At 41.0% G+C, this 25,973-nt stretch overlaps 1 protein-coding gene across 1 annotated transcript in view; it reads right to left on the bottom strand.

Moving 5' to 3' along the window:
- Positions 1-10,442: 10,442 nt before the first annotated feature.
- Positions 10,443-25,973, bottom strand: part of SDCCAG8 (SHH signaling and ciliogenesis regulator SDCCAG8) — a 1,727,915-nt gene continuing 1,712,384 nt past the window's right edge. The window contains exon 18 of the mRNA XM_044058322.1: positions 10,443-10,650. Within this exon, the coding sequence (XP_043914257.1) occupies positions 10,639-10,650 (12 nt within the window). The 3' untranslated portion in view covers positions 10,443-10,638. The remainder of the gene's footprint in view (positions 10,651-25,973) is intronic.

Raw genomic sequence — 25,973 nt, 5'->3', positions numbered from 1 at the left:
AGAAGAAGTTATCAGGGACCTGGGGACCCAGGTTGATAGTAGTCTGTCATTCGACACCCATGTAGCTAAAGTAGTTAGGAAGACCTTCTACATTGCCCACCTTATCATGAAGGGATTCTCATCTAGATCAAGGGAGGTCATTGTCTCCCTTTACTCATCACTCATCAGACCAATGATTGAGTACAATGCCCCATTCGGAATGTATCTGACCCGACACTTGCAGCAGCTGGAGAGGCCACAAAAGTTCCTCACCAAAAGGATAAAGGGTCTCAAAATCTGTCCTAAGCTGCGCGACTCAAAGAACTCCAGCTCTATTCAGTCGCTTACGGCTTGGTGAGAGGAGACCTTTGCCAAACATACAAGGCCATGTCAAACCCAGATTTGATGAATATGCTTCACCTCAAAAAATCTAGATCCATCAGAGCCACAAGGGCGGGAGACTTAAACCTTGACACGGCTATTAATAGGACGTGCTGGAGGGATAGATTCATCACCCAAAGACTCCCTATGCTGTGGAACAAAATCCCGGTACATGTGAGGCAGAGCACCTCGCTGGCCTTGTTCAAGAGAAATCTTGACCAATGGATGGGAGATCGCAGATATACCCCAGGGATTACCTCAGTGTCACTGCTCGACAGAGGCACAGCAAAATAATGGGTATAGTTCCCCATACTAAAGGGGTGGCGTAAGCCACAAAACGATGGGCTAGGCTTGTAAATGCCCTTGGGCAGATAGCCTAGTATGAACCTATGAACCTATGAACAAGAGTGACAACTCCACTCCTGAGGAAAAACACATACTCATTGAGACACTCAAGACCTACTACAAACACCTATTCTGAAAATGGAGACAGGCAGTGTGCACAGAAGTATGAAACTAATTGCTGGCAGACAAAAATAGTATTGGATGATGGAATCATATACTGACAGTGTAGAAAGGAGCAAACATGGTGTCCTGTGCCAGAAATACAGCATGGCAGACTCCCATTGCTCAAAATACCACTGGTCGGGGTCCTTCCACAGGGCAGTCTTACACTTGATGAAGAGTATTTGTTAGCCTTTCATGGTGATGCTGGCATAAGTACTATTCAAGGTAGCGTTGATGCTGTCAGTTTGGGCTGCCCACCATATATGTCCACAGCTAGTAATGCAGGTCAGTATTTTCAATTGGCAACTGGGACAGTTAACCTAGTTGTAGTCAGATTACTTGAGCATATACCTCTTTGAATGCCTCATCAACAGGTGCATAAGGATTACAGTGGCTCATGAACACACAACCATCACATATGTAAAAGTTTCCTTCTTTTATCTGAAGTGATTAATGTACATATGCATGAGTACAGCAGCACACAAAAGTAAAATGTCTCATTTGTTCACACCTTATGTCAGCAACTGCACTATTAGCAAAAGTAAAATGTCTCAATTGTTCACACCTTATGTCAGCAACTGCACCATTAGCGGTATACTATTGTGCAGGAGAACATGCTGATGTTGACAGCCATGTGGCAGTCGATAATTCCATTACTCTCATTCTTATGACACAGTTTGAAGACAGTGGCACACAGTCACAAAGTGTACTGCCAGGGATTCCACTCACACAGCAGGTTGATGCTGGGCTATTCATAGTGCACTATGGGTATATGCTTTTACAGAAGAAGATGAAATCCCCATAAAGCTACACCTCTCTCTCACACACATCCATGTCAGACCTCTGAAAGATGAAAGGACAATGTCGGGGGTTGGAATACCAATTGTACAACCTGTCCACAGTAGTGCCAGGTGAAATCAACAATCTCAGCCAGCTCCACAGACACATAAGGCACTGTCTGCACATCAGCAAATGTGTTCCAACACTGTCGCACAGGCTACTGCTACTGAGAATCAGGATGAGATGGTTAGAGTTTTGCAAGGTCTACATAAGGATATTCACCAATATATGGAAAAGGTGGAGGCCAGGGAAAATGCCATGATAATTAGTATGCACAGCATGGTTGCACACCCAGCATCCATGTCAGCCTCTGTCCACACACTTGTGAGGACCTACCAGACACGCATGGCAGACACTACTGAATGAAGCAGAGATTACTGCAACATGTATGGAGGCTCTATTAGACATGCAAGATGGCTGACACAAGTGAGCATGTTGGACATTGTCAGACTTTGTCACTATGTAGCTGGACCCAACAGTCCAGGTCTTGGTCATGCGGTACCACCTGGTCACTGTCAAGGGTCTTAGTAAAATCACACAGGTCATGGCACAATGTCAAGCTCTCGGGTCTATATTACCAGATTGAAAACTCGTTTCAGTGAACACCACAAGACTGACACGTATATAGCGATAATGGCGAACGTTCAAAACTGCGAAACACGAAAAATAGGGTTAGAAGTAGGGTTTGGTTAGTGTATGTATGTGTTTTATTTATTATGTTTGGGTATATAGTATGTAGCATGCGGTGGTGTTGGCCGACTATGACGATTTGGGATTTGAAATTTCACGGTTTAGGGGGTTTGGCGTATTTGCGGTTCACGCTATACATGTCAGTCTTATGGTGCTCACTGAAACAGGTTTTCGATCTGGTAATATAGACCCAAGCTCTCATGACAGCACCCATTCAAATTCCCAAGGAGCATCCCTAGCTCTGTCATTAGGGGATATTGTTTATGACACAATACAGATGTAACCTGTACACTTCATGTCCTACATGTCACTGACACTAATACTGAACCAGAGTACTTGTCGAGGGTAAAAAAAAAATGTTGAGGAAAAACTTTGCTTACCTGAGAGGACAATTAAAATGTCTCTGTTCAAGGACCACTATACAAATGATAACTGTGACCCTATCAACTACACATCTGTGCAAAGTATGTAGAGGAATATCTGATGAAAAGTGTGAGTTTACTGAACAGCATCACTAACAGTTTTATCTTTGTGACTTATGACTGCCATGCAGTGTTTGTCAGGCCCATACTTGTTGAGTAGACCCTGCCACTTCAATGGCGCCTCCATGTACCATGCAGAAGTCTGCCGGAGGAGGTGCTGTGCTGCTATTATCCTCACTTCTGCAAGTTCTAGGTAGTACACAGAAGGGAGCTGCTGGCAGTGGTTGTGGGACCAATGTACCAGACTGAAGCAGAATCATACTGTACAGAATGAAACAAACACATTTTGCATGCAGTAGCAGGGCCATACTGAAGGGTGTTCCAAGAACTGTCCTGGCAGTGGAAATGGGTTTTAGCAGGCCAACACTCACTTAATAGCTATACATTTCTATGACAGGGCAGTCTTGTAACATTGCTCCCTATTGACCTGTGGGTTTCAAACTGATGGCATAAGCCATGGTTTGAATGCAAAGCCTGCATCATCTAAATAGCTTAAAGGGGAGGGGGCACATGGAGATGTGTTGGTAAAGCATTACATCTTTCTCAATATTTATACAATTACGTATGGGAGTGTTTGGTGAGTTAAGCTGCAGTTAGCTATTAGATGTCCATATGGTATCTAATCGTGCAGAAAGTAGTAGTACAGTGTCAAATGTGGGAATCATGGGCACTACCAGGATACTGGCTGAGGCACTGGTGATACAGCCCTGTAAATCACACATTACCTGGCAGCTGATGGAATGGTAGTCTGTCCTGTTAAGGTACCTAACCCTGTGAATCAGGTAGGGCAACAAGGGAGAAATCTGTCTCACTAAGTACCTCAGGGGAAGTATGCCAGATCATAAAAAGCATGCATGGTGGTAGCTCTGTGCTGTCTGTGGGAAACAGACATGCTCATCCTCATGGGCTAGAATATCATCATAAAATTGCTGCAGTATCCTCAAGGCTGAAAACTGTAAAGATACCCAACATGATGACAGTCTGTCTCTGAAAGGTCCCAGTAGAAAGAATATTGAAATCTATACAAACCTTGATAGCCACAGGGATTAGCACTGCACCCAGTTCCTGTTTGTGGGCCTTATAAGTTCACCAAAGCCCTTACTATGTCCCTGTCCTACAAAAGCAGTCTAGAACCTTATGTTCCTCAAAACTGTAATGAGTTACCCTTTGCCAGCAATGCCTCTGCCTTTAGCTCCAAGTGACACCAAGCACATAGGTTTGTGGTATAACAGCAAGAAACATTTCACAATGAGAAATCACAAAACTAGCTTCTTACCAGAGCATCTTCAGTGACTGCAACATTACTAGAAGCTGCAATGCTTACCTTTATATAACCTATGTGCTTAGCATTCTGCAATTCTGAATTGCAAAAAGCAGGAAAGGAGCTCCGTTAGCATATCATCATCTGCAAATATTTCCTCGTTTAAATATCACTCTGCACTTATGACTTTTGGTGTGACTTTTGTAGGTTTGCAAACATACACAATAATTCACTATGAGCTGTGTTTATGCATATGTGTAACTTGGCAAATGTCAAAGTCAAAGTAAACATTGTCATTTAGAACTACACACGTAGCCTAACCAAAATTTCGTGCATCAGCTCAATTCTTGAGATTACAAAGGAAAGTGAAACAACACACACAAGTAGAGGAATAAACATAACTAATAAATACAATACTACTAACAATCCCCCACCTTCCCTCTCATTCAGAAAGTTCTGCTGATGATTCAACAGGGCAAACCAAAAATCTTGTTGGTGACCCCCTTCTGGCCAAGGCAGCACTGGTTCCCCCTACTTTTTCACTAGTCAAAGGCAATCACTGCAAGTTACCGCACAAGGTGTGTCGCTCGTCTAGTCAGGATACAATAGACAAGACTTTGTGGGTTCTGTTCAAGCAGCGTTATTATGTACAAACACATCAGGATTGAGGCTTATTAACTTTAACAAACTTATATACAAACTATCTATTACACTCATACATGCTCACTCTCTGGCTACATTCTCAAAATGGCACTGAGGTCAGTATGTGCTTGGTATTTATATGCACGTTCAGTCCTTGAAACGCTTTTTAAAAATACAGCACACGCTCCCTATTCTACATCCTCCCTCTTTGAGAAATAGGTTATACAATATTGACAATATCAGTGGATATGGAATCAATACAAATAATTCTCCGTCATGCAATTATATAGAACTAGATACACATATATACAATCAAGTCCAGTTCACTGTGTGTTTCAAACTAGGTCTGGGAGTACGACCAAAACGTGTGACATAACATTCAGAATCAGATTTAACAACCGGGACTGTCTCTGCTGAATGTTCAACCTTAGGTACATCAAGATCATCATCAGGAAGTACTCCACACCTTCAGATTGTACGAAGTATTATCTTGGTTCAGTATACATACCTGTCACTTGACCAATCCAGTCAAAACCTTTTGCCGTTTGTATCTTCACTCTCTCCTTCTTTCAATGGATGAAGAAATCTGCTCGATTTAGCATAGCTGGACTTCTGGAAAGAATCCTTCTTAAATAATTAGTCTCTAATGGTTCTGTTGTTATTAGCTTTAGGCTTCAACAAACTGGAACTAATAGGCAATGTTCTGGTTTACCTGGATAGAAGTCTCTGAGCAGGCGAACCAAGTATATTGTCACGGGGTATGTTTCTGAGACTAAGTAAATTCAAAAAGACATTGGTACTGTCACACTTTGATCTTTCAAGTAATTGCTTTGCATTCTGTACTGCACATTCAGCTAGCCCATTTGACTGTGGATATTCTGGACTACTAGTAACATGTAAGATACTACCAACATAAAAATTTCAACAAAAGGCAAATTAAAGGTCATGCTGCAAAACACTAGGCATCTAAACATGAACCTGTACCCATTGCAAGCATTCTTAACCCTGGAAGATGCTGACATTTGTGCAGTCACAGAAACTTGGTTCAAAGCTGTGGAGAGCACCCCAGCCTTACCTGGTTACTTATCCTATCATACATTTAGACCCCAAACTGTGGGCAGTAAAGCCAAAGGAGGTCGAGTTTCAATATATATTAAAGACAAACACACCTCCAGGCTGGTCAAACAGTATGATGCACAGGAGACACTCCAGGTGCAGTTGACTGTTGACAAGACCCCTATTCAAATTATAGCTAGCTACAGGCCCCCAAATTTGACTGAAGATGCCCACTTCACCTGTCTGGACCTCTTCAAATCTATCAAGATTCAGCCCTTTATCCTGATCCTTGGTGACTTTAATTACCCAATCATAGAGTGGAAAAACTACTCATGCTAGAACACAAATGCCCATAAATTCCTTGATTTTATCAATGCAAATGCCTTGGAACAGCTAGTCAATACCCCCACAAGAGGTGATAATATCTTGGACTTGGTATTAACCAACATGAGTAACCACTGCAGCATCTCTACAGTATCATCCTCCCCAGTAAGAGCAGGCCATAAAACGGTCACTTTTGAAGTCACCATCTCCTCTGACCCCTCTCTAGCTAAGGTCAAACAAACAAAGTTCTCCAAAGCTGATTAAAACCTCCTGAGGGATGGTATAAACAGCTTCAGAGCCCCCTCCTCCACTGTAGGAACTGGCACCAATGTCCAAATCTACACCAAAGTACTATATGAGCATTTATATAGATGCATGGAATCAGGAATACCTGACAGGACACAATCATCCTCCGCAAGGATGAGTAAACCTGTCTGGTGGACATCTGCAATAAATAAACTATATAACAAAAGGAAAAAATTGCTGTCCCGAACCAAGAAGAAGCAGGTGCCCAATTGGAAGCAATCTCTCTTTAGTTTGAATAAGCAAATAAGAGCACTACTGTAATCCTCTAAAGCCAACTTTGAGTCCAAATTGGCCACATCTACTAGAGACAATCAAAAGGCCTTCTTCACATATTCCCGCAGTCTCAAAGGAAGCACCCAGATCTGTTCAGAACTGGTGGTGAAGAACACCACATACACAAATGCTGTATTTATAGCCAATCTACTGGCTGACAGATTCAGCGAAAACTTCTCCCCTCTGTCCCTCCATCAGTAAATCAGGACATCTCCAGTACCTGCCCCCCCCCACCCACCCCTTATCTCTCGGGAACAGATCATCAGTGCTCTCTCAAAGGCAAAAAATACAGCCTCCATGGGACCCAATAACATCCCAGGCTGCATCCTGCATGAACTCAGACAGGAACTTGCAGCACCATTAGGCAATCTATTCAGCCAAAGCTTGAGTACAGGCTTTGTCCCTGCTGAGTGGAGGACAGCCACTGTCATCTCTTTACACAAAGGTGGAGCAGCCACCGATCCAGTAAATTACAGACCCATCAGCCTAACTAGTCTGATCTGCAAGGCCATGGAACAGATTATCATGGACCTTATTAACAGGGATATTGGCAACCTCCAAACACTTGACCCCACACAGTTTGACTTTGTCAAGGGGAGGTCATGTCTGTTAAATCTAGTGGAATTCTTTGAGACAGTCAGCAAAGCCATGGACGATGTGAAGACAGTGCACACCACCTACCTTGACCTGGCCAAAGCCTTCAACACTATTTCCCACTCTGGCATATTACATAAACTCTCTCAACTAGTCATCAATCCATATGTTATCAGATGGGTAGCAAACTGGCTCACAGATAGAACCCACCTAATCAAAATAGGGGAAGCAGCGTACCCCAAGGATCGGTCTTGGGGCCTCTGTTATTCAGGATACACTTGTCCGAGGTGCAGGCCAAAACCAGTGGGCTATGGCTGACCACGTTTGCAGATGACTGCAAGCTGGGAGCAGTCATCAATTCCCCAAGTGATGTGGACATCCTCCAAGATGGTCTTACCCAAACAAATGACTGGTGCCATCATCATTCCCTTTGGGGAGAGTGACATCCCCACATATTATCACTTTAATAATGTCCTAAGTACACAATCAGTAGTGAGGGCTTTAGGCACCCAGGTTGACAGCAACCTGACTTTTGACCACCATGTTGCTTCCATTGTATGGAAAGCTTTCTACATGGCCTACCTCACAAGTAAGGGTATCTCATCCAGGGAAAAGAGGTCATAACATCCCTGTATTCTTCCCTTATAATGCCAATTATTGAGTACAATACCTCTTTTGGCATGTACCTTGCAAACCACATGCAGCAGCTGGAGAGACCACAGAGGCTCCTCACCAGGAGAATCCAGGGTCTCAAACATTTACCCTACACAGATAGGCTAAAAGTCCTGTTGCTCTACTCAGTTTCATACAGACTCCTCAGAGGTGACCTCTGTCTGACATACAAAGCAATTTCAGACCCTGCCTTGATGGGACTGCTGCATACCGAGTGACTCATTGCTAGCATGAGTTTTTCTACTTTCTCTTCTACACTGATTTATAGAATTTCTAAATTCTAAACAAGTAGATTTGAGGCGTAATATCTTTGGTTAAAAACTTGAAAAGCTAACAAACTACATACTGCATGGGCCCGTGCAGCGAATTGTTAAGCTAAAGCTATAAAGCTAACTGAGGTTGACAAAAAGCAGTAAGCAGGCCTACAAGAACATGATTTTGATGTCTTTCCATATGTGGATTTCATGCCTTTCATGGCAACAATTTGTACCTGAGGCTGTATAAATCTAAAACAATAATTCAATTAACGGTGCTCTGACTGACAATTTGCAGAACAGCATTCAAGCACTTCCGGAAGTACCTCTTTCTAAATTGGGGTCAGCGCACCTATGTACCTTGTGCACTCTTAGTCCCAACACATGATCAGGAGCAATGATTTGGGTGAGGACACATGATCACATCGTCAGAAAAATGGTCGCTATATGATAGAAGTTGTGCAGGGATTGAGGAGACCATGGTGCACGACTGAAAGAAGTGGGTAGAGCAGTAGATTCAATTTTGAATCACCACTAGAGTAACAGATGCATGTTTGTGTAACATCTTGACATTTCTGCTGGAGTGATAACATGCAACTATGCAGTTTAACGTCCTCAGTTAAGCTTTATTGCTGTTTTACCTTATGTTTTATGCAGTGATGTGATTGTTTTGGGCCTGGCCTGTCACAAGAGCTTTATGCAGGCTAGCTATGCTGTTCCTGATTGTGGGACTGTGGCAGTGGCACAAAATACCCAGACTTCACATGTCCGGTTTTGAGTGAAATTTGTAACTGGACAAGTTGACAGAAAACCGGACAGTCCGGTCAAAAACCAGACAGTTGGCAACCCTACATCAGATTTGTTAAGTAGGCTGCTGTACTTCTATTTTTGATGTCCCATTGTGTTCACTGAGGACTTGGAAGTTGGCGGGCAGGCACTTTTAAAATAGCAAATACTAAATTAGTTCACTATTCCCCTTCCCCATGCAAACATTAAAATAAACAAAAAAAATCTTAATTACAGATAACATAAGGATGTAAGTTGCTGGCTTAACACAATAATGTAAAACTGCTGCTGTACAGTACTTGATTCTTTTATTAAAAGAGCTGTATTCAGGGCAATAGGTTCATAGGTTGGTACTAGGCTATCAGACCTAGGGCCTATACAAGCCTAGCCATAACAATTCCCTGGATATTTCTTCCCACAATATTTACTTCCCTGGAACCCCGTCTAGCAGGGCAACTGACATGATCCCCGAGGTGAATTTCCTATCGCCCATCCAATCGCCAAGGTTCCTTTTGAAGAGGGCCAAGGAGGCGCTCTGCTTGACATGTATAGGGACTCTATTCCGGAGTATGGGGAGTCTCTGGGTCAGGAGCCATCCCTCCAGCATGTTTTGTTTATTGTGATGACAAGGTTTAGATCCCTGGAGCGTTTGGCTTTGAGGGATTGGGATTTCTTTAAGTGGAGTATGTCCAACAGCTCTGGGTTTGACATGGCCTTGTATATTAAGCACAGATCGCCTCTGAGTAGACTATATGCCACAGAGTATAGCTGGAGTTTTTTAGACGGTCAGCATAGGGCATCTGCTTTAGGCCTGTGATTCTTTTAGTGAGGTATTTCTGCGGCCTTTCCAGCTGTTGCAGATGTCTTGTGAGGTACATACCAATTGGGGTGTTGTACTCTATAATGGGTCTAATGAGGGATGAGTACAGTGGGACAATGACCACCTTTTTTTTTATTATATATTTATTCGAAGAAAAGTAAAATACTTATCACATGAAAATATATTCAAGATGTCCATTTGAATTCTGATATCCATTTAACCTTATACAGTTTTATGAAGTAAACAATCTGCAACAGAAAACAAAAGCATAAGGCAGACAATAATAATGTCACATGATGCTCATATACATCCACATATCGCACAAACATCTACATGCAATTTAGAAGATTTCAAATTCATCCATTAGCATGTCTTTGGGATGCATTTTTGAAAAGCATGGTACAACCAGTCATAAAACAAACCAATATAATCTGTGAGAATTACATATCAGAAGATTAACATAACATTAACAAATATTTATAACAAGTGCATAGGTGCTTCCTTCTAACCCTGCAAACATTTAAAGAGACACACTGCAAAGTTCATGACAAAAAGTGTCTGCTTTTTTTTTTTTCGAGGGGTGGGGGTGTGCATTATGTATTTATCCACCAGTTACAGTGCTTAAAATACAAATGCTTAATTATAATAGTTTGCATTCATCAGCAGTGAAGTCATCCATTACTATCCTCTTTTCAGTGTTCTCTTCCTTCAAAGCCATGTCTGTGATCTTCAAATATTCTCTCGCTGAACAGGATGTCTTGCAGAACTCAATTAAATAGGTAGCTGAAAGATGAAAAAGAAGCAATGATAAAATTCTGTGCTTTCTTTAAGCCAACATATTTAGTCATTGTTTGTTCAAAGCTCTTCCTACGTTAACTGAATTCTCAGAAAAGTTTGACATTGGTTAGGTTTGTGGCCAGTGTATGTAAACAAGTCCTGCTAATCCCACATTTTCTAGCTCTTATAAGCCTTGTCTCTTTCTAAGATCATAACATCTGTGGCAGTGAAGGGCCTGAATCTATTTCAGTTCTGCACTGTGTATTTGAAAATTAGGTCTGTGTGAACTGTGGTCATGTTAGTACGGCATGGAAAATAACAACATCTTTGTTTAGCAGCACGTTCAGGGAGCCTCCTCTTCCTGTTTCCAGGAAAGAAGAACAAGGTTTGTTAAAGTCTGTTTATTTTGATTTACTGAGCCTGCACAAGGGCTGAGCAGTCACTCTTTCAAAACAGGAAATGGTGTTTTGTGTGTGTGTGTGTGTGTGGAAAATATAACCTCTGGTGGTCTGTCAGGCTGTTGGCATTAAAGATCATTTACTAAGCAAACCTACAGTCTAAACAGTAATTCATGCTTTTATTACTAAAAATAGCAATGATTGCTTTGACATATGCATTTTAACAATAAATGAAATTACAATGGTTTATTTCTCTCAGGTGGGCCTATTACTTTTACATTTGTTTTTCTTTTAGTGTCTTTTGAACAACAATGTATATTACTTAACACAGAAAAAAGGTAAACAAATCTTAGTGCTCAACAACATGCAATGGAATAAATCAATTAATTGTTTATTAGTTAAAGGACTGGAACCTGAGCAAAGATTTGCAGGTATGATAGTTTAAATCAGTTAGGCCAGTACTTATAGTATATGGTGTTCTTGCTAATAGCTGCGCTACTGTGGTGTACTTTGGTACTAAAAATTCCTTTGTACAACACAGAGAAAGCAATTTGATACACTGCCCAATGACGTTTTATTTGAAGCCATAAATTTGAGCTTACTTATGATGGCCTTCCATACACAGTGTAAAGACTTTTGCACTTGATTACATTGTGTTTGGTGCTTCCAGTTTCAGGTTTGATTGCACATTACATATTCTGCCCAAATGTCACATTTTGCATCAGACATTTTACTGAAGAAAGGTTAATAGGTATAGTTACAATACTGCTAAGAATTGTGTTTTATACAAGCAGCTTAGGCAGTCTACACTATTTCAGCTTTCTTGCTGCAGTTAGAAAGTATCATATTGTGGTTAAAGACTGAAAAAAGATGTAGCTTAAGAAAAGACTGTAGAAGAACTTCACAAAAGTTTAATCTTGTTGAACATGACAGAAATATCTGCAATATGGCTTATAAATTAATAAAGGGAGTGTGCTTAAATTCTGACTTAACAATACTGGATAAACTGAAATATAGCACCTTGGAGTCAATGCACAAAAGAGCAAAGAGATGAGACTCGGCAACAAAGGCCCAGGGGAAGATTACATAACAAGAATGAGCTAACAAAAAAAAAAAAGAAAGCTAAAGGGAGTTAGTTTGCTGGTCAATTCAATGTTCAACCTATTGAGAATCGGTGATAAAACCATACACAGTAAACTCTCAGTTAACCAGAACTCAAGTAACCAGAACTCTCAAGCAACCAGCAAAAAATAAAAAAAATTGAAGAAATACAGTACAATTTTCATGTCTTGCGCTTTCTGCCCCCCCCCCCCCACCAGAAACATACCTTACGTTTTTAGAGTTTTAAAAAGGAAGATAGGAATAAATTCCATCTCTTCCCAACTTGAGAACACGTCAAACCAAACAGTATAGGGTACAATATTAGTCGGGCCTATTTTTAATAGTAGCTCTCAAGCAACCAGAAACTACAGTTATTCGGCATGTACTAATTCCCCATGGGTGCAGTTTAACTAAGAGTTTGCTGTATAATATGGATAAAGGCCTCAAACCATGGAAGTTTTCAATTATTAATATAATTCATCCTAAACTTTAACAGCATAAAAGGACATGTCTTCACCTGTACTTTCTGAGGAATAAGTATTCTCTTGCATTTTCTAAGGAATATGGGATATCTAACTGTCTTTCCTATTTTATCAGAAAATCTCAACTTTATATGAGACATCGTAACATTCTAAGGCAAAAAGAAGAAATGCTGAAAGATACTGTAAGACGCGAGTGTAAGATGATATGAAAGAGCTGGGAAGAGGTGCTGATTTGCAATGGATATGCATTATTAAGTGAAAAAACAAAATTATTCCCCTATATGCTGACAGTTTATAAATTATCTGGATTACTGAAATGTTAAACATCCACAATTATCTTTTACCAGCTTTTTGGGTCTATTACAGAAGGGACAGATTTTTAAGCAGGTCATTTTACTGTGTCAGAACTGAACCTGAATTGTTGTAAAAAAAAAGGGTCAAGGTGAAGTTATCCTCTGATAGTCAGAATTAAGGCCACACGCTACTGCTTCATCTTCCCTACCTCAGATATCTTGAAGTCTGTTTAATACAAGTCCAACTGTCTGCTGATTGTAGGAAGTGCTGTCAAACCTGAATGCTATCAGCTCCCTCCCAAGACAGACAGCAGGACACACAGTATATTGTTGTTCTGAAGGTAAATGTGGACAACCTCATGGAAGATGCACAGCAAAGACGATCACCACAAATATGTATCACTATTTTATGTCCTTATAACTTCCACAGTGCTATATCTTTACACGCCTGTGACAGTGAAATTATGGAGTATAACAGAACTGTTAAAGCAGAACCGCACCCACAGACTGAAAATCATGTTTATTTTATCACGTCTTCATGTTTCCTACAATTTAATACAACTTTTGGACTCCATATACTTTTTGTATTTTTAAATGTAATTCCAGAGTCTGCCCAAGTGGGGTCCGGCATTTTGATTTTTTTGTCTACCTTTAGGTATCCCACAATGCAGTGTTTGGCTTTAAAATATTACATCATATCCCTAAGGTCTTGTTATTACATTGACCTTACATGTGTTTTCATATATATCCTGCTTTCTTTTAGCCAGTCAGGTTTAATTATCATTTCTTGCTTATCAGTGATTACTGAAAACACTAACAGAACAGGATAATCACACAAAACAGTATTCTCAATGTCTGTTCATTTTTCTTTCTAAAGTTGCCAATTTTCATTCTTTTGTTATGCTTGAGTTGTGGTCCTTAAACGCATTTCCCTTCCTCCTAAACACCCTCCTTCATATCTGTCAAAGTGGCAAAGGTAATTTGAGCTGTTTGCTGCTGTGATTGATATCTCACAGCAGGAGACAAAGTTTATGTACTGTTGCCTTGTACTACCCACCTTCTTACAATGAGACACATTTTTGCTGCACCATAACCTCTTTCTGTCCTCAAATTTTAATCCTTACTTCCTAATCATTGGTAACATATTGTTTGGCAGACCTTCCAACTTCATTTTCAGGGATTCCTGAGAAAGCAAAATTCTTAAATAATTATGTCATAAATGCCGCAAAAACATTGTATATAGCACTGTGATGCACTTAAAATAAGACATTTTCGATCAATGTGTGTTTTCTAAACAAAAGTAATGCAAGTGTAAACTTTCAAATTATTAACCTAACAGTAATTACCATTAATTACTTGAGAAGTTATGAGGGACAGGTCAAAAGTAAGATTTAAAAAAATGAGCATTCTGCAAAATCAGGGATATTTGAGATGTATGGTCTTGAGCCATTTACCTCTTGTTGTACTGTTGTCTGTATTTGCTTTCTGTAATTTGTCTGTTACAGCTGGAGGATTTATCCATGTTGTCTGCAGTAATTTTCTTAAACCAGTAAATCATTATTAATGCATCTTCTCCGATTTATTTTTCACACACTAACTCAGTATACAGGCTGTTTTGTTTCTGATTTCAGTCACTTCAATTTTTCATTTCTCTTTATAAATCCATCCCACATTACTATTTATTGTGTTTATGTAAATATATTTATTTCCTTCCCTTTTTAATTCCAAGATACCATCACTAGTATTTCTTAAAGCTCCCATGTCACTTATTACAATCATTATCATCATCATCATCTTCTTTCGGCTGTTCCCGTTTGGGGTCGCCACAGTGGATCATATGTTTTCATTTCTTCCTGTCCTCTGCATCATGCTCTTTCACACCAACTGCCTGCATGTCTTCTCTCACCACATCCATAAACCTTATCTTAGGCCTTCCTTTTACCTGGCAGCTCTATCCTTAGCATCATTTTCCCAATATACCCAGCATCCCTCCTCAGCACATGTCCAAACCAATGCAATCTCGCCTCTCTTGCTTTGTCTCCAAACTGTCCAACCTGAGCTGACCCTCTAATATACTGATTCCTAATCCTGCCCATCCTAGTCACACCCAGTGCAAATCTTAACATCTTTAACTCTGCCACATCCAGCTCTGACTCCTGCCTTTTTGTCAATGCCACCGTCTCCAACCCATATAACAAAGCTAGTCTCACTACCCTCTTGTAGACCTTCCCTTTCACTCTTACTGGTACCAGTCTGTCACAAATCACTCCTGACACTCTTCTCCACCCATTTCACCCTGCCTGTACTCTCTTCTTCACCTCTCTTCCACACTCACCATTACTCTGAACTGTTGATCCCAAGTACTTAAACTCATCCACCTTTACCAACTCTACTCCCTGCATCCCCACCATTCGTCTACCCTCCCCCTCATTTACACACATATATTCTGTTTTAGCCCTGCTGACCTTCATTCCTCTCCTCTCTAGAGCATATCTCCACCTCTCCAGGGTCTCCTCAACCTGGTTCCTACTCTCACTACATATCACAATGTCATTTGCAAACATCACAGTCCACAGGGCCTCCTGTCTGATCTCATCTGTCAACCTGTCCATCACCACTGCAAATAAGAAAGGGCTCAGAGCTGATCCTTGATGTATACTCACCTCCACCTTAAATGTATCTGTCATTCCCACCGCAGTCCTCACCAATGTCACACTACCCTCGTACATATCCTGTACCACTCTTGCATACTTCTTTGCCACTCCTGACTTCCTCATACAATACCCACAACTCCTCTCTAGGCACCCTGTCATATGCTTTCTCTAAGTCCACAAAGACACAATGCAACTCCTTTTGACCTTCTCCGTATTTCTCCAACAACTCTCTCTGAGCAAACATTGCATCTGTAGTGCTCTTTCCTGGCATGAAACCATACTGCTTATCACTAATCACCTCCCTTCTTAACCTAGCTTCCACTACTCTTTCCCATAACTTCAAGCTGTGACAGATCAGTTTTATCTCTCTGTAGTTGCTGCAGCTCTGCACATCACCCTTATACTTAAAGATAGGTACCAAAACACTTTTTCTCCACTCCTCAGGCATCCTCTGACTTTCCAAAATTTCATTAAACAATCTGGTTAAAAACTCCACTGCCATTTCTCCTAAGCACCTCCATGCTTCCACTGGTATGTCATCTGGACCAACAGCCTTTCCATTCTTCATCCTCGTCATAGCTGTCCATATTTCCTCCTTGCTAATCTGTTTCACTTCCTGATTCATTATCCCCACATCATCCAACCTTCTCTCTCTCTCTCATTCTCTTCATTCATCAGCCCTTCAAAGTACTCTTTCCATCTACTCAACACACTCTCCTCACTTGTGAGTAAGTTTCCCTCACTATCCTTTATCACCCTTACCTGTTGCACATCTTTCCCAGCTCTGTCCCTCTGTCTAGCCAATCAGTACAGGTCCTTTTCTCCCTCTTTAGTGTCCAATCTCTCATACAACTCTCCATATGCCTTATTATTTATTTATTTATTTGCAGTTGTTTAACCAGGATAGTCCATTGGGCCTAAAGAACCCGTTTTCAATGGAGCCCTGGGGAGAAAAGTTCCACATACAAATCATACAAAGATTCTATTCTACATACAGATTATACAAAGGTTAAGTTACACACACAGTTTACATGAGGATTAAAGAAAAAACATTGTAGAATTACAATTAAAAGTTAGTCAAAAATGAAAACAAATTTTTTTTTTTTTGCTAAAAGTTGTAGGGAACAAACAAGGAGTTGTATGTTAGAAGCAAGCATGAAGTTGCTAGCTGGGATTTGAGGAAAGGAAAGAGGAAAAGTGTTGGGAGAAGAGAGTAAGTTAGGAGGGATGTGCACAGGAGCATTCCCAGGGGAATGTTAAATGAGAGTGTAGTGATTTTTTTAAATTATGTCAGGTTAGCAATAGTACGAATGAAGGGGGGAAGTGTGTTCCATAGGTGTGCTAGTGAGAAGGACAGGAGGTTTTGTCCTGGAGGGTGTAGTGGTCTATAAACTTCTATGAGGTTTTGATTATTAGATCTTAGGAGTCTGAGTTTTATGCATTTTGAAGGTAGCTGAGAGAGAGGGACAGAGGGAAGGCTGGAAAATGAGTTTATGTGCATAGGTGAGCTGAGTGTAGGGGAGGTAGTTGGGAAGCTCTAGCCAGTTGAGTTTATGGAGAGGTACACAGTGATGGGTGGATGATTTGTTACTGGTGGCAAATCTGGCTATTTTATTGTAACAAGAGGACAGTTTGGTTTTCAGAGAAGATTGTAGGTTTGTAAGAAGAGGGGCACCATAGAGAAGGGAGGGAAGGAGAAATGTGGTAGAGAGAGTAATTTTGGTAGTTGAGGTAAGGAACCGATTGTGACGGTAGAGCATGCCCAGTTTTAGGTGAGTTTTTTATATTAAGTAGTAGGTTGGAGTTGAATTTGAGTTTGTCATCAATTTGGACCCCTAGTAGTTTAGCTTCAGATACCATCTCAAGAGGTATGTTATTTTGGCTGATGATGGAGAATAGAGATTTATCATAGTGATTTGTTTTGGAGGGGGTAAATATCATAAGTTTAGTTTTAGCAGCATTGAGTGCAAGATGGTTGTCTTTTATCCATTGTTCTGTGGTGGTGAAGGCATCTTGAGTAAGTTTTAGAAGAGTTGGGATGGATGAGGCAGCAAAGATGATTGTGGAGTCATCAGCATATTGAATAATGTTTGCAAGGGGGATAGAGTGGTAAAAGTCATTAATGAAGATGTTGAAGAGGAGGGGGCCTAAAATAGAACCTTGTGGAACACCTGTAGGGGTGTTGAGGAAGGAGGAAGTGGCTTTCTTCCACTTGACGGCTTGTTGCCTATTGGAGAGATAGCTAGTAAACCAATAGAGGGAAGAGGGGGAAAGGTTTAAGTTAGATAACTTAGTAAGAAGTAGGTTATGAGAGATAGTGTCGAAGGCTTTAGAGAGATCGAGTAGGATGGTAGATACAGTGAGGCCAGAATCTCTTGCTTTATTTACAGTTTCAAGGAAGGATAGGAGGGCAGTCATAGTACTATTATGGGGTCTGAATCCGTGCTGTGTGGGAGTTAATAGATTGTTGTCCAGGAGATGGGGAAGTAGTTGTAGATGGATACATTTTTCTAGGACTTTTGAAATGGGAGAGAGGATGGTGATGGGATGGAAATTGGTAATATTGGTGTTGGTACTACATTTATGTAGGGGAATGATGTAGGCTTTTTTCCAGATTTGAGGAACAATACTTTCTTGGATGGAGCAGTTAATTAGTGTACTGATAGGGAGGGCAATGGCTTCTGCAGCTATGCTAAGGAAGTAAGAGGGAATGTTATCAGGGGCATTGGTGCACGGTTTTAGTTTTTTTAGGAGTTTTTATATGGTGGATGTAGGAATAGGTTTAATGAAAAATGGTGGGGGAGTGGAGTGAGTGGGAGAAGTTGGAGGGGGAGAAGCATGATGAGGGGAGGAAGTCTGGGGAGAAGTTGGAGAGGGAGAACCAGTAGGAGAGGTGGGAGAAGTCTGAGAAAAAGTGGAGGTAGGAGAAGGGTTGTTATTTGGGAAAGAGGAGGTGAGTTTGGAAATAGAGTCTATGAAGAAGGAGCTGAATTGGGTAGCAAGATCTGTGTCATCTACATTTGGGTAAGGGATAGGGTTTTTGGTGGTCCAGGGTTTTAAGAGGGTAGTTATACCCCTCCAGAATTTTTGAGGGTTAGTTTTGTGGTTACTTTGGAGTCGGGTGAAGTAGTTATGATGGTCTGCAGAGATAAGTTTTTTAACTGAGTTATGAAGAGTTTTGTATTCATTGAGGGAAGGTGTAGATTTGTTCTTTTGATATTGTGTCCAGGCTTTGTCTCTAAGTCGCATGGTGGCAAGGGTGTTTGTAGTTAACCAGGGGGTGGATTTTTTTTTTTATTCTTTTGGTTTTTAAAGGAGCATGGGTATCTAGAAGGTTTAGGAATGTGGTGTTAAAGTGGGTGATTGCATCTTCAAGGGGTAGAGTTTTTAAGGGGTACCAGTTAAGTATTTGTAGGGAGTTGCAGAAAGCTTCAGAGTTAAAGTTTTTATGGCAACGGGTAGTAATGTAATTATGAGTGACTTGTAAGGGAGAAGGAAGACGTCTAGTGAAGATAGGAAGGTGGCCACTGAGGGAGTCAGGTATGGTTCCGCTGTCTGGGTAGTAGTGAGGGTGGGAGACTAGAATTCAATCTAGGATGTTGCCACTGGTGAAGTCTTTGCATGGTCTAGTGATGGAGTTGATGAGTTGAGAGTAGTTGTATAGGTTGATGTTAAGGGAGTGAGTTGGGGACTGAATGGAGGATCAGTTAATATTGGTACCTCCCATGATTATAGTTTCATTATTAATGTTTGTTGAGAGCCAGGAGAGGATTCCTTCAAGTATTGGTATATTGTCTCCTGGGGGAATGTAAAGAGAGACAATGTATATATATTTGTGTTTGTTTAGCTAGAGATGGGCCAGTATTAATTCTGCATTATGGAACTGAGGGATGGCTTTATTATAGGGTGTTATACATTGGGAGGATGAGTACAGTAGCGCTACTCCACCACCCATTTTATAGCTTCTGTCTGATCTGATGATTGAGTAGTTAGGTGGTTCTATCTCTGAGTCTTTTATGTGTGGTTTTAGCCAGGTTTCAGAAATGGCTAGGATGTCTGGTTTGTTGTGAAATAGCCATGCATGTAGATTTGGAATTTTGTTAGTTATGCTTTGTGCATTAAGGGATGCAAATAGGATGGATTTAGAATTTGAGGATGGGAGTTTTGGGCCTGGGTTGGGGTGTATATCACCGGATAATAGTATGGAAGTTAGGAGCTGAGTTATGTAGTATAGGTATTTGAGTTGTTTTGGTTGAGAGGTGTAGGTTAGGGGATAAGTGGAGGAGATGGGGTGGAAAGTGCGTGTAGAGGTGTTATGAGAAGGGATTTGTTTGTAATGAAACCACAGGATGTGGTTGGAGGGATAAAGTTCAGTAGAGATAGAGTTGGTATAGTAGGTGTGTGATATGTGGAGAGGGTAGGTTGTACGTAGGAGTAGGGTGTGGTTGAAAAGTTAAGGCTGGGTGAGATTGTAGATAAGGATAAGGTTTAGAAGGAGTAGTAGTTGGAATGAAAGGGATAGATATTTTACAGACATGATGTGGTTTTAGTAGGCAATATAGGAGTTGAGTAAGGAGGTGGGGAAAGGAGATGTGGGTGTGGTATGAATAGAGGAGGGGATAGGAGGAGGAGATAGGAGGAGGAAGGGGTGGAGTTTGGTAGGTGCAGAGGAAGTAGGTGTGGCTAAGTGGGTATAAACCTAGAGGTAATGGGAATTGGGGGTAGGGGAGCGGAGTGAGCCCGCAGGGCGAACGGAGCGGGTTGAGACAAAACAGCAGATGTGGAGTAAGACGATCAGGAAAATTGAGAGACAGCCAACAGGTAAGTGTGAAGGCTGGAAAAAGGTGGATAGTATACAGAGATAGTGGGGAAGAATGGCAGGATGCAAGACTGTTAGTCGCTGATAGGGTGCCTAGTGCAGGAGATAATGTGGAAAATAACTGTTTAGGAGACTGAGAAGAGAGTGAAATGGGGGGTTTCAACAGGAAGTTTACAGGGGTGGCAAAGGAAAATAAAAGTGGAGGGGGTATTATTTCTACAGGTACAGAGACCTCTCAGGAGAAAAAGTAATGTGCAGGGTTGGGTTATGAAGCGCCACCTGGTGGCCACTCTTGGTATGGCAATGCTTTATCTAGTGGAGAGTGAGACGGGGAAGGGAATGAGAAGGAGTAGGCAATGCAGGGGGTAAGACTGTGGAAGTACAGGTTGAAGGCTGGAGGAGGGGGTTGGCTGCTGGCTGATCTGCCTGCTCAGTTGGCCTGGACTAGATATTATATAAATGTAATTTAGATAAATTAACATACGTATATTAACGTTGAGTTAATATGAATACATACTTTCAAAGCCTTATATAGGACACACTTTTCAGGAAGATAAGAGGGTTTTTTTTTCTGTGGTGCCCTACAGTTCCAAGGCTTTCAGAGGGGTGCAAGCAGATAAAATGTTGCTGGGACACTCAGGTACACAATGTTTCAAAGCCTTATATAGGACACACTTTTCAGGAAGATATGAGTTTTTTTTTCTGTGGTGCCGTACAGTTCAGGAAGATATGAGGGGGGGGGGTTTCTGTGGTGCCCTACAGTTCTGAGGCTTTCAGAGGGGTGCAAGCAGATAAAATGTTGCGGGGACACTCAGGTACACAATGTTTCAAAGGCTTATATAGGACACACTTTTCAGGAAGATATGAGGGTTTTTTTTCTGTGGTGCCCTACAGTTCCGAGGCTTTCAGAGGGGTGCAAGCAGATAAAATGTTGCTGGGACACAGGTACACAATGTAGTTCCAGCAACAGGAGCAGGATGCTCAGCAGCCAGGTGAGGGGAGGAAGAAAAAAGATCTTTAGCCTTTGCCACCTCTCTCTTTGCCATGTGCCTCATCTCCTTGTACTCATGTCTACTTTCTTCATCTCTTTGACAATCCCACTTCTTCACCAGCCTCTTCCTCTGTATACTCTCCTGTACTTCCTCATTCCACCACCAGGTCTCCTTATCCTCCTTCCTCTGTCCAGATGTCACACCAAGCACCTTTCTAGCAGTCTTCCTTACCAGCTCTGCTGTAGTTACCCAGCTATTCGGTAACTCTTCACTGCCTCCCAGTGCCTGTCTTAACTCTTCCCTGAACTCCACCTCACAATCACCCTTTTTTAACTTCCAGCATTTAATCCTTGGCACTGCTTTCATACTCCTCCTCCTCTTCTTGATCACCAACACCATCCTACAGACCACCATTCTGTGCTGCTTAACTACACTTTCCCCTGTCACCACTTTACAGTCTCCAATCTCCTTCAGACTGGGCCTTCTACATAGGATATAATCAACCTGTGTGCATCTTCCTCTACTCTTGTATGTCACCCTATGCTCCTCCCTCTTCTTAAAATATATATTCACCACAGCCATGTCCATCCTTTTTGCAAAATCCACAATCATCTGACCTTTTGCATTCCTCTCCTTAACACCATACCTACCCATCACTTCCTCATCCCCTCTGTTCACTTCACCAACATGCACATTGAAGTCCATTCCAATCACTAGTCTCTCAACCCTGGGTACACTCACCACCACTTCATCCAACTCACTCCAAAATGTTTCTTTCTCATCCATCGCACACCCAACTTGTGGAGCATATGCACTAACAACATTCACCATTACACCATCAATTTCAAGCTTCATAAACATCACTCTATCAGACACTCTCTTCACCTCCAAAACACTTGGCATACTGTTCCTTTAAGATAACCCCTACCCCATTTCTCCTGCCATCCACACCATGACAGAACAATTTGAACCTGCCTCCTATACACCTGGCCTTACTTCCCTTCCATCTAGTCTCTTGAACGCACAATATATCAACCTTCCTTCTCTCCATCATATCAGCTAGCTCTCTCCCTATACCAGTCATACTGCCAACATTCAAAGTTCCTACCCTCACTACTACACTCCTAACCTTCCTCCCCTCTTCCTGCCTTCTGGCATGCCTTCACCCTCCTCTGAAAGTAAAAAAAAAAAAAAGACTTTCGGCTTTTCCCGGTTAGGGGTCGCCACAGTGGAACTCCGGTCCGCTCATGATTGGCAGTAGATTTTTACGGTGCCGAGTTGCCAGCCGATGCCCAACCTTCAACTAAGGCATGCCCATTCATGCCCGCACCTACCTGTATGTCTAACGTCACTTGACTGCAGGGAGGACATGCAGACTCCACTCAGAAGGCGCTCCAGCCGAGAATCGAATGGGAGAACCTCTTGCTGTGAGGCGACAACGCTAACCGCTGCACCACCTCGGCTATACTTATTACAATGAAAGTAAAGTTGGTTATTATAAAGACATACAGGTTTATATCCCTGCATCTGAAAAATAATACAAAAAATGTCAGAAAAAGTAAAAAAAAAAATAGCAATCCGGATTATATGGGGAGGCTGTGATGAAGAACCAGGGGTGGAGGCACTGTGGGATGTATATGGGAGTGGAGCAGCTGGAAGCATGGGGTTAGGTGTCACTGTACCCTTTAAGGCACCATGTCACATTCATCTGTCTGGCTGTCAGGTAAGATCTTTCTGTTGCTGTGGAGGTTATACTGCATTTCTTTCTTTCTTTCTTAATACGAAAATGTTATTAACAGTTCTTACTTCTCTAGCAGTGTTTCTAGTTATGACTTGGGTTGCACAGATGCAATATTGATACTGCGGGGCATTTCAGTGAGACGACTGGTAGCATGTTGGCTGGTGGGCCACAAGCATTATTTATTCCATAGACTTTGAATATACAGTGTATACTGAGCCAAAATCATCTGTAATTAAGCAGAAATACTTAGTCTACAACCTCTTTTCACAAAGGAGAGAAATGTAATAAAATTACGTTATTTTAATCCCGTGACAGTGATGGCTTAACTGTATTCCTCACCAATGATCTCTTCACAATTGTGGGTACAGCTTGACTTACTATAGGCCTTATACAACATATATATAACACACACAGACACACACACACACACACAAAGTGTGTGTGTTTGTTTACTAGGATAGTGCACTGATCAGCACTGACCAAGTTCAGGATGAGCCTGGATGAAATTCAAAACATTTCATAAGCAAAAAAGACAGATAAGTAAGCAATAATGGAAGTAGTTCAGATTACAATGTGTATGTACATTCTAGTAAATAGACTTGTAATGGTACAATATTTACATTAGTTTGGAAACTGGGTAAACCTTCAGTAATTCTTTGAGAGCAGCAAAGAGGTGGAAAGGACAGAGGGATAATGTGCTATGTTATTTATTTAGTTTCTGTTGAGCGGGTTAGTCTCACTAGGATAGTGATCTGCCTGCTGGGATGTGGCATGGATGCTTTGTGCTGAAAGCCAACACCTGTGTGAATGGACACCAGTGAGACTGGCTGCCATAATATAACACTGAGGCTTGTCACAAACTGCTTTGTAAGCGAATTCTAACACCTACTCTCCACTTGTATTGTAAACAAAAGGCAATCAATGTGATAAAGCAAAAAAGATAATATAATGCAGGGTCAAGTCATGGTCTATACATTTTTTGTTGGGGGGGGGTGCAGTATGACTGTAACAGTGCATCTTGTCATTTGAGGTAAAGTCTAATGTCACTGGCCTCTGGATGACCAAGTTCACAAGCGATTGCAAACTAGACACATTCCTAGAATCTCTCAAAGACATAGATACTCTCCAAGAAGGTGTGATGCAAACTAATAACTGGTGCCAGAGTCACGGACTAGAATTCAATGCCTAGTAATGTAGAATAGTAACCTTGAGTAAGACATCCATTCCAGGAGTGGACTTTTGTGAATTCAGTATTTAACACCGTCATTCACTACAAGTTGGGTCTGCTGTCATACAGGAGGTACTCAATGTGGATATGTAATGCATTCTGTCCAAGAACGGTAGTATCTGCCTTGTCAATGCATGTTCTTTCATCTGTCTGATGCAAGGATATGAACTTGGATGTCTGTGTAATAAACAGCTTTAATTGTAGTACGCGATATGTGAGCTTTAAAAAACACCAATAGTGGTATCTTGGAATTAAAAAGGGAAGGGAATAAACATATTTACATAAACTCAAATTATAATATGTGGGGTGGATTTATAAAGAAGGATGAAAATCTGAAGTGACTGGAATCAGAAACAAAACAAGATAGGGGGGCCTGCATATTGTGTTACAATGTGTGAAAAATAAAATGGAGAAGATGCATTAATAATGATGTGGTTTAAGAAAATTATTGCAAACAACTTGGATAAATCCTCCAGTTGCAAGAGACAAATTACAGGGAGAAAATCCAGACAACAGTACAATAACAGGTAAATGGCCCAAGACCATATATCTCAAATGTCCCTGATTTTACAGAATGCTCATGATTTTTTTTAATCTTACCTTTGACTTGTCCCTCATAGCTTCTCATGTAACCAATGGTGATAATAATATGATAGTTTACACTTCCATTACTATTGTTTAGAAAATGCAAGGTGATGCAAAAGTCTTATTTTAAGTGCATCACGGTGCTATATAAAAACAAAATTAAAAACACAATTATTTAAGAATTCGACTTTCTCAGGAAGCCCTGAAAAATTAAGATGGAAGGTTTGCCAAACAATGTGTTACCAATTTTTAAGTAGTAAGGGTTAAACTTTGAGGACATAAACAGGCTATGGTGCAGCACAAATAACGGTCTCATTGTAAGCAGGTGGATAGTACAAGCCAGCAGTACATGAACTTTGTCTCCTGCTGTGAACTATCAATCACAGTAATAAACAGCTCAAGTTACCTTTGCCACTTTGACAGAAATGAAGGGGAGGTGTTTAGGGGAGTGGAGATGAGTTTAAGGACTACGACTCAGGCATAACAAAAGAATGAACGTTGGTCACTTCAGATATAAGAAGTAACAAGTACTGAAAATACTGTTCTGTGTGGTTATCCTGTTCTGTTTCTCTTTTCAATAGTCATTGAAAAGCAAGTAGTAGCAATTAAACCTGACTGATTAAAAAGAAAGCAAGGTATACATGAAAACACATGTAAAATCAAGAATAAAAAGCAGCAGCCAGGGACTCAACATTACTCATCAAAGCTTTAATAAAATGCAGAAAAAATATATAAAAACAGCAAAGTTTTCAAGTTAGAACAACTCTTTATTAACACTCAGTGTTTGAGCATTTTGTCTAAACTTTTGATATACTTCTCATCACTCGACTTCTCAATCACTTTCATTCACACACTGCCTCCATACCCATCCATTATAGCAACTTTATTGACTACATATAACTTGGATGTCCAAAACATTTTAACAGCCATAGTAATGTACTTCAACTTGTTACATACACACACACAGTATTCCTAACCAGCCAGACCAATGACTATACAACTGTGATCAGATGACAGAAGGGGTCAGTCACATTTA

The sequence above is a fragment of the Protopterus annectens genome, chromosome 1.part2, assembly GCF_019279795.1.
Source record: "Protopterus annectens isolate FY-2018-M chromosome 1.part2, PAN1.0, whole genome shotgun sequence".
Taxonomy (NCBI): Eukaryota; Metazoa; Chordata; order Ceratodontiformes; family Protopteridae; genus Protopterus; species Protopterus annectens.
Note: the sequence above shows the minus strand (reverse complement) of the source record. Positions and strands in the feature narration are given on the sequence as shown.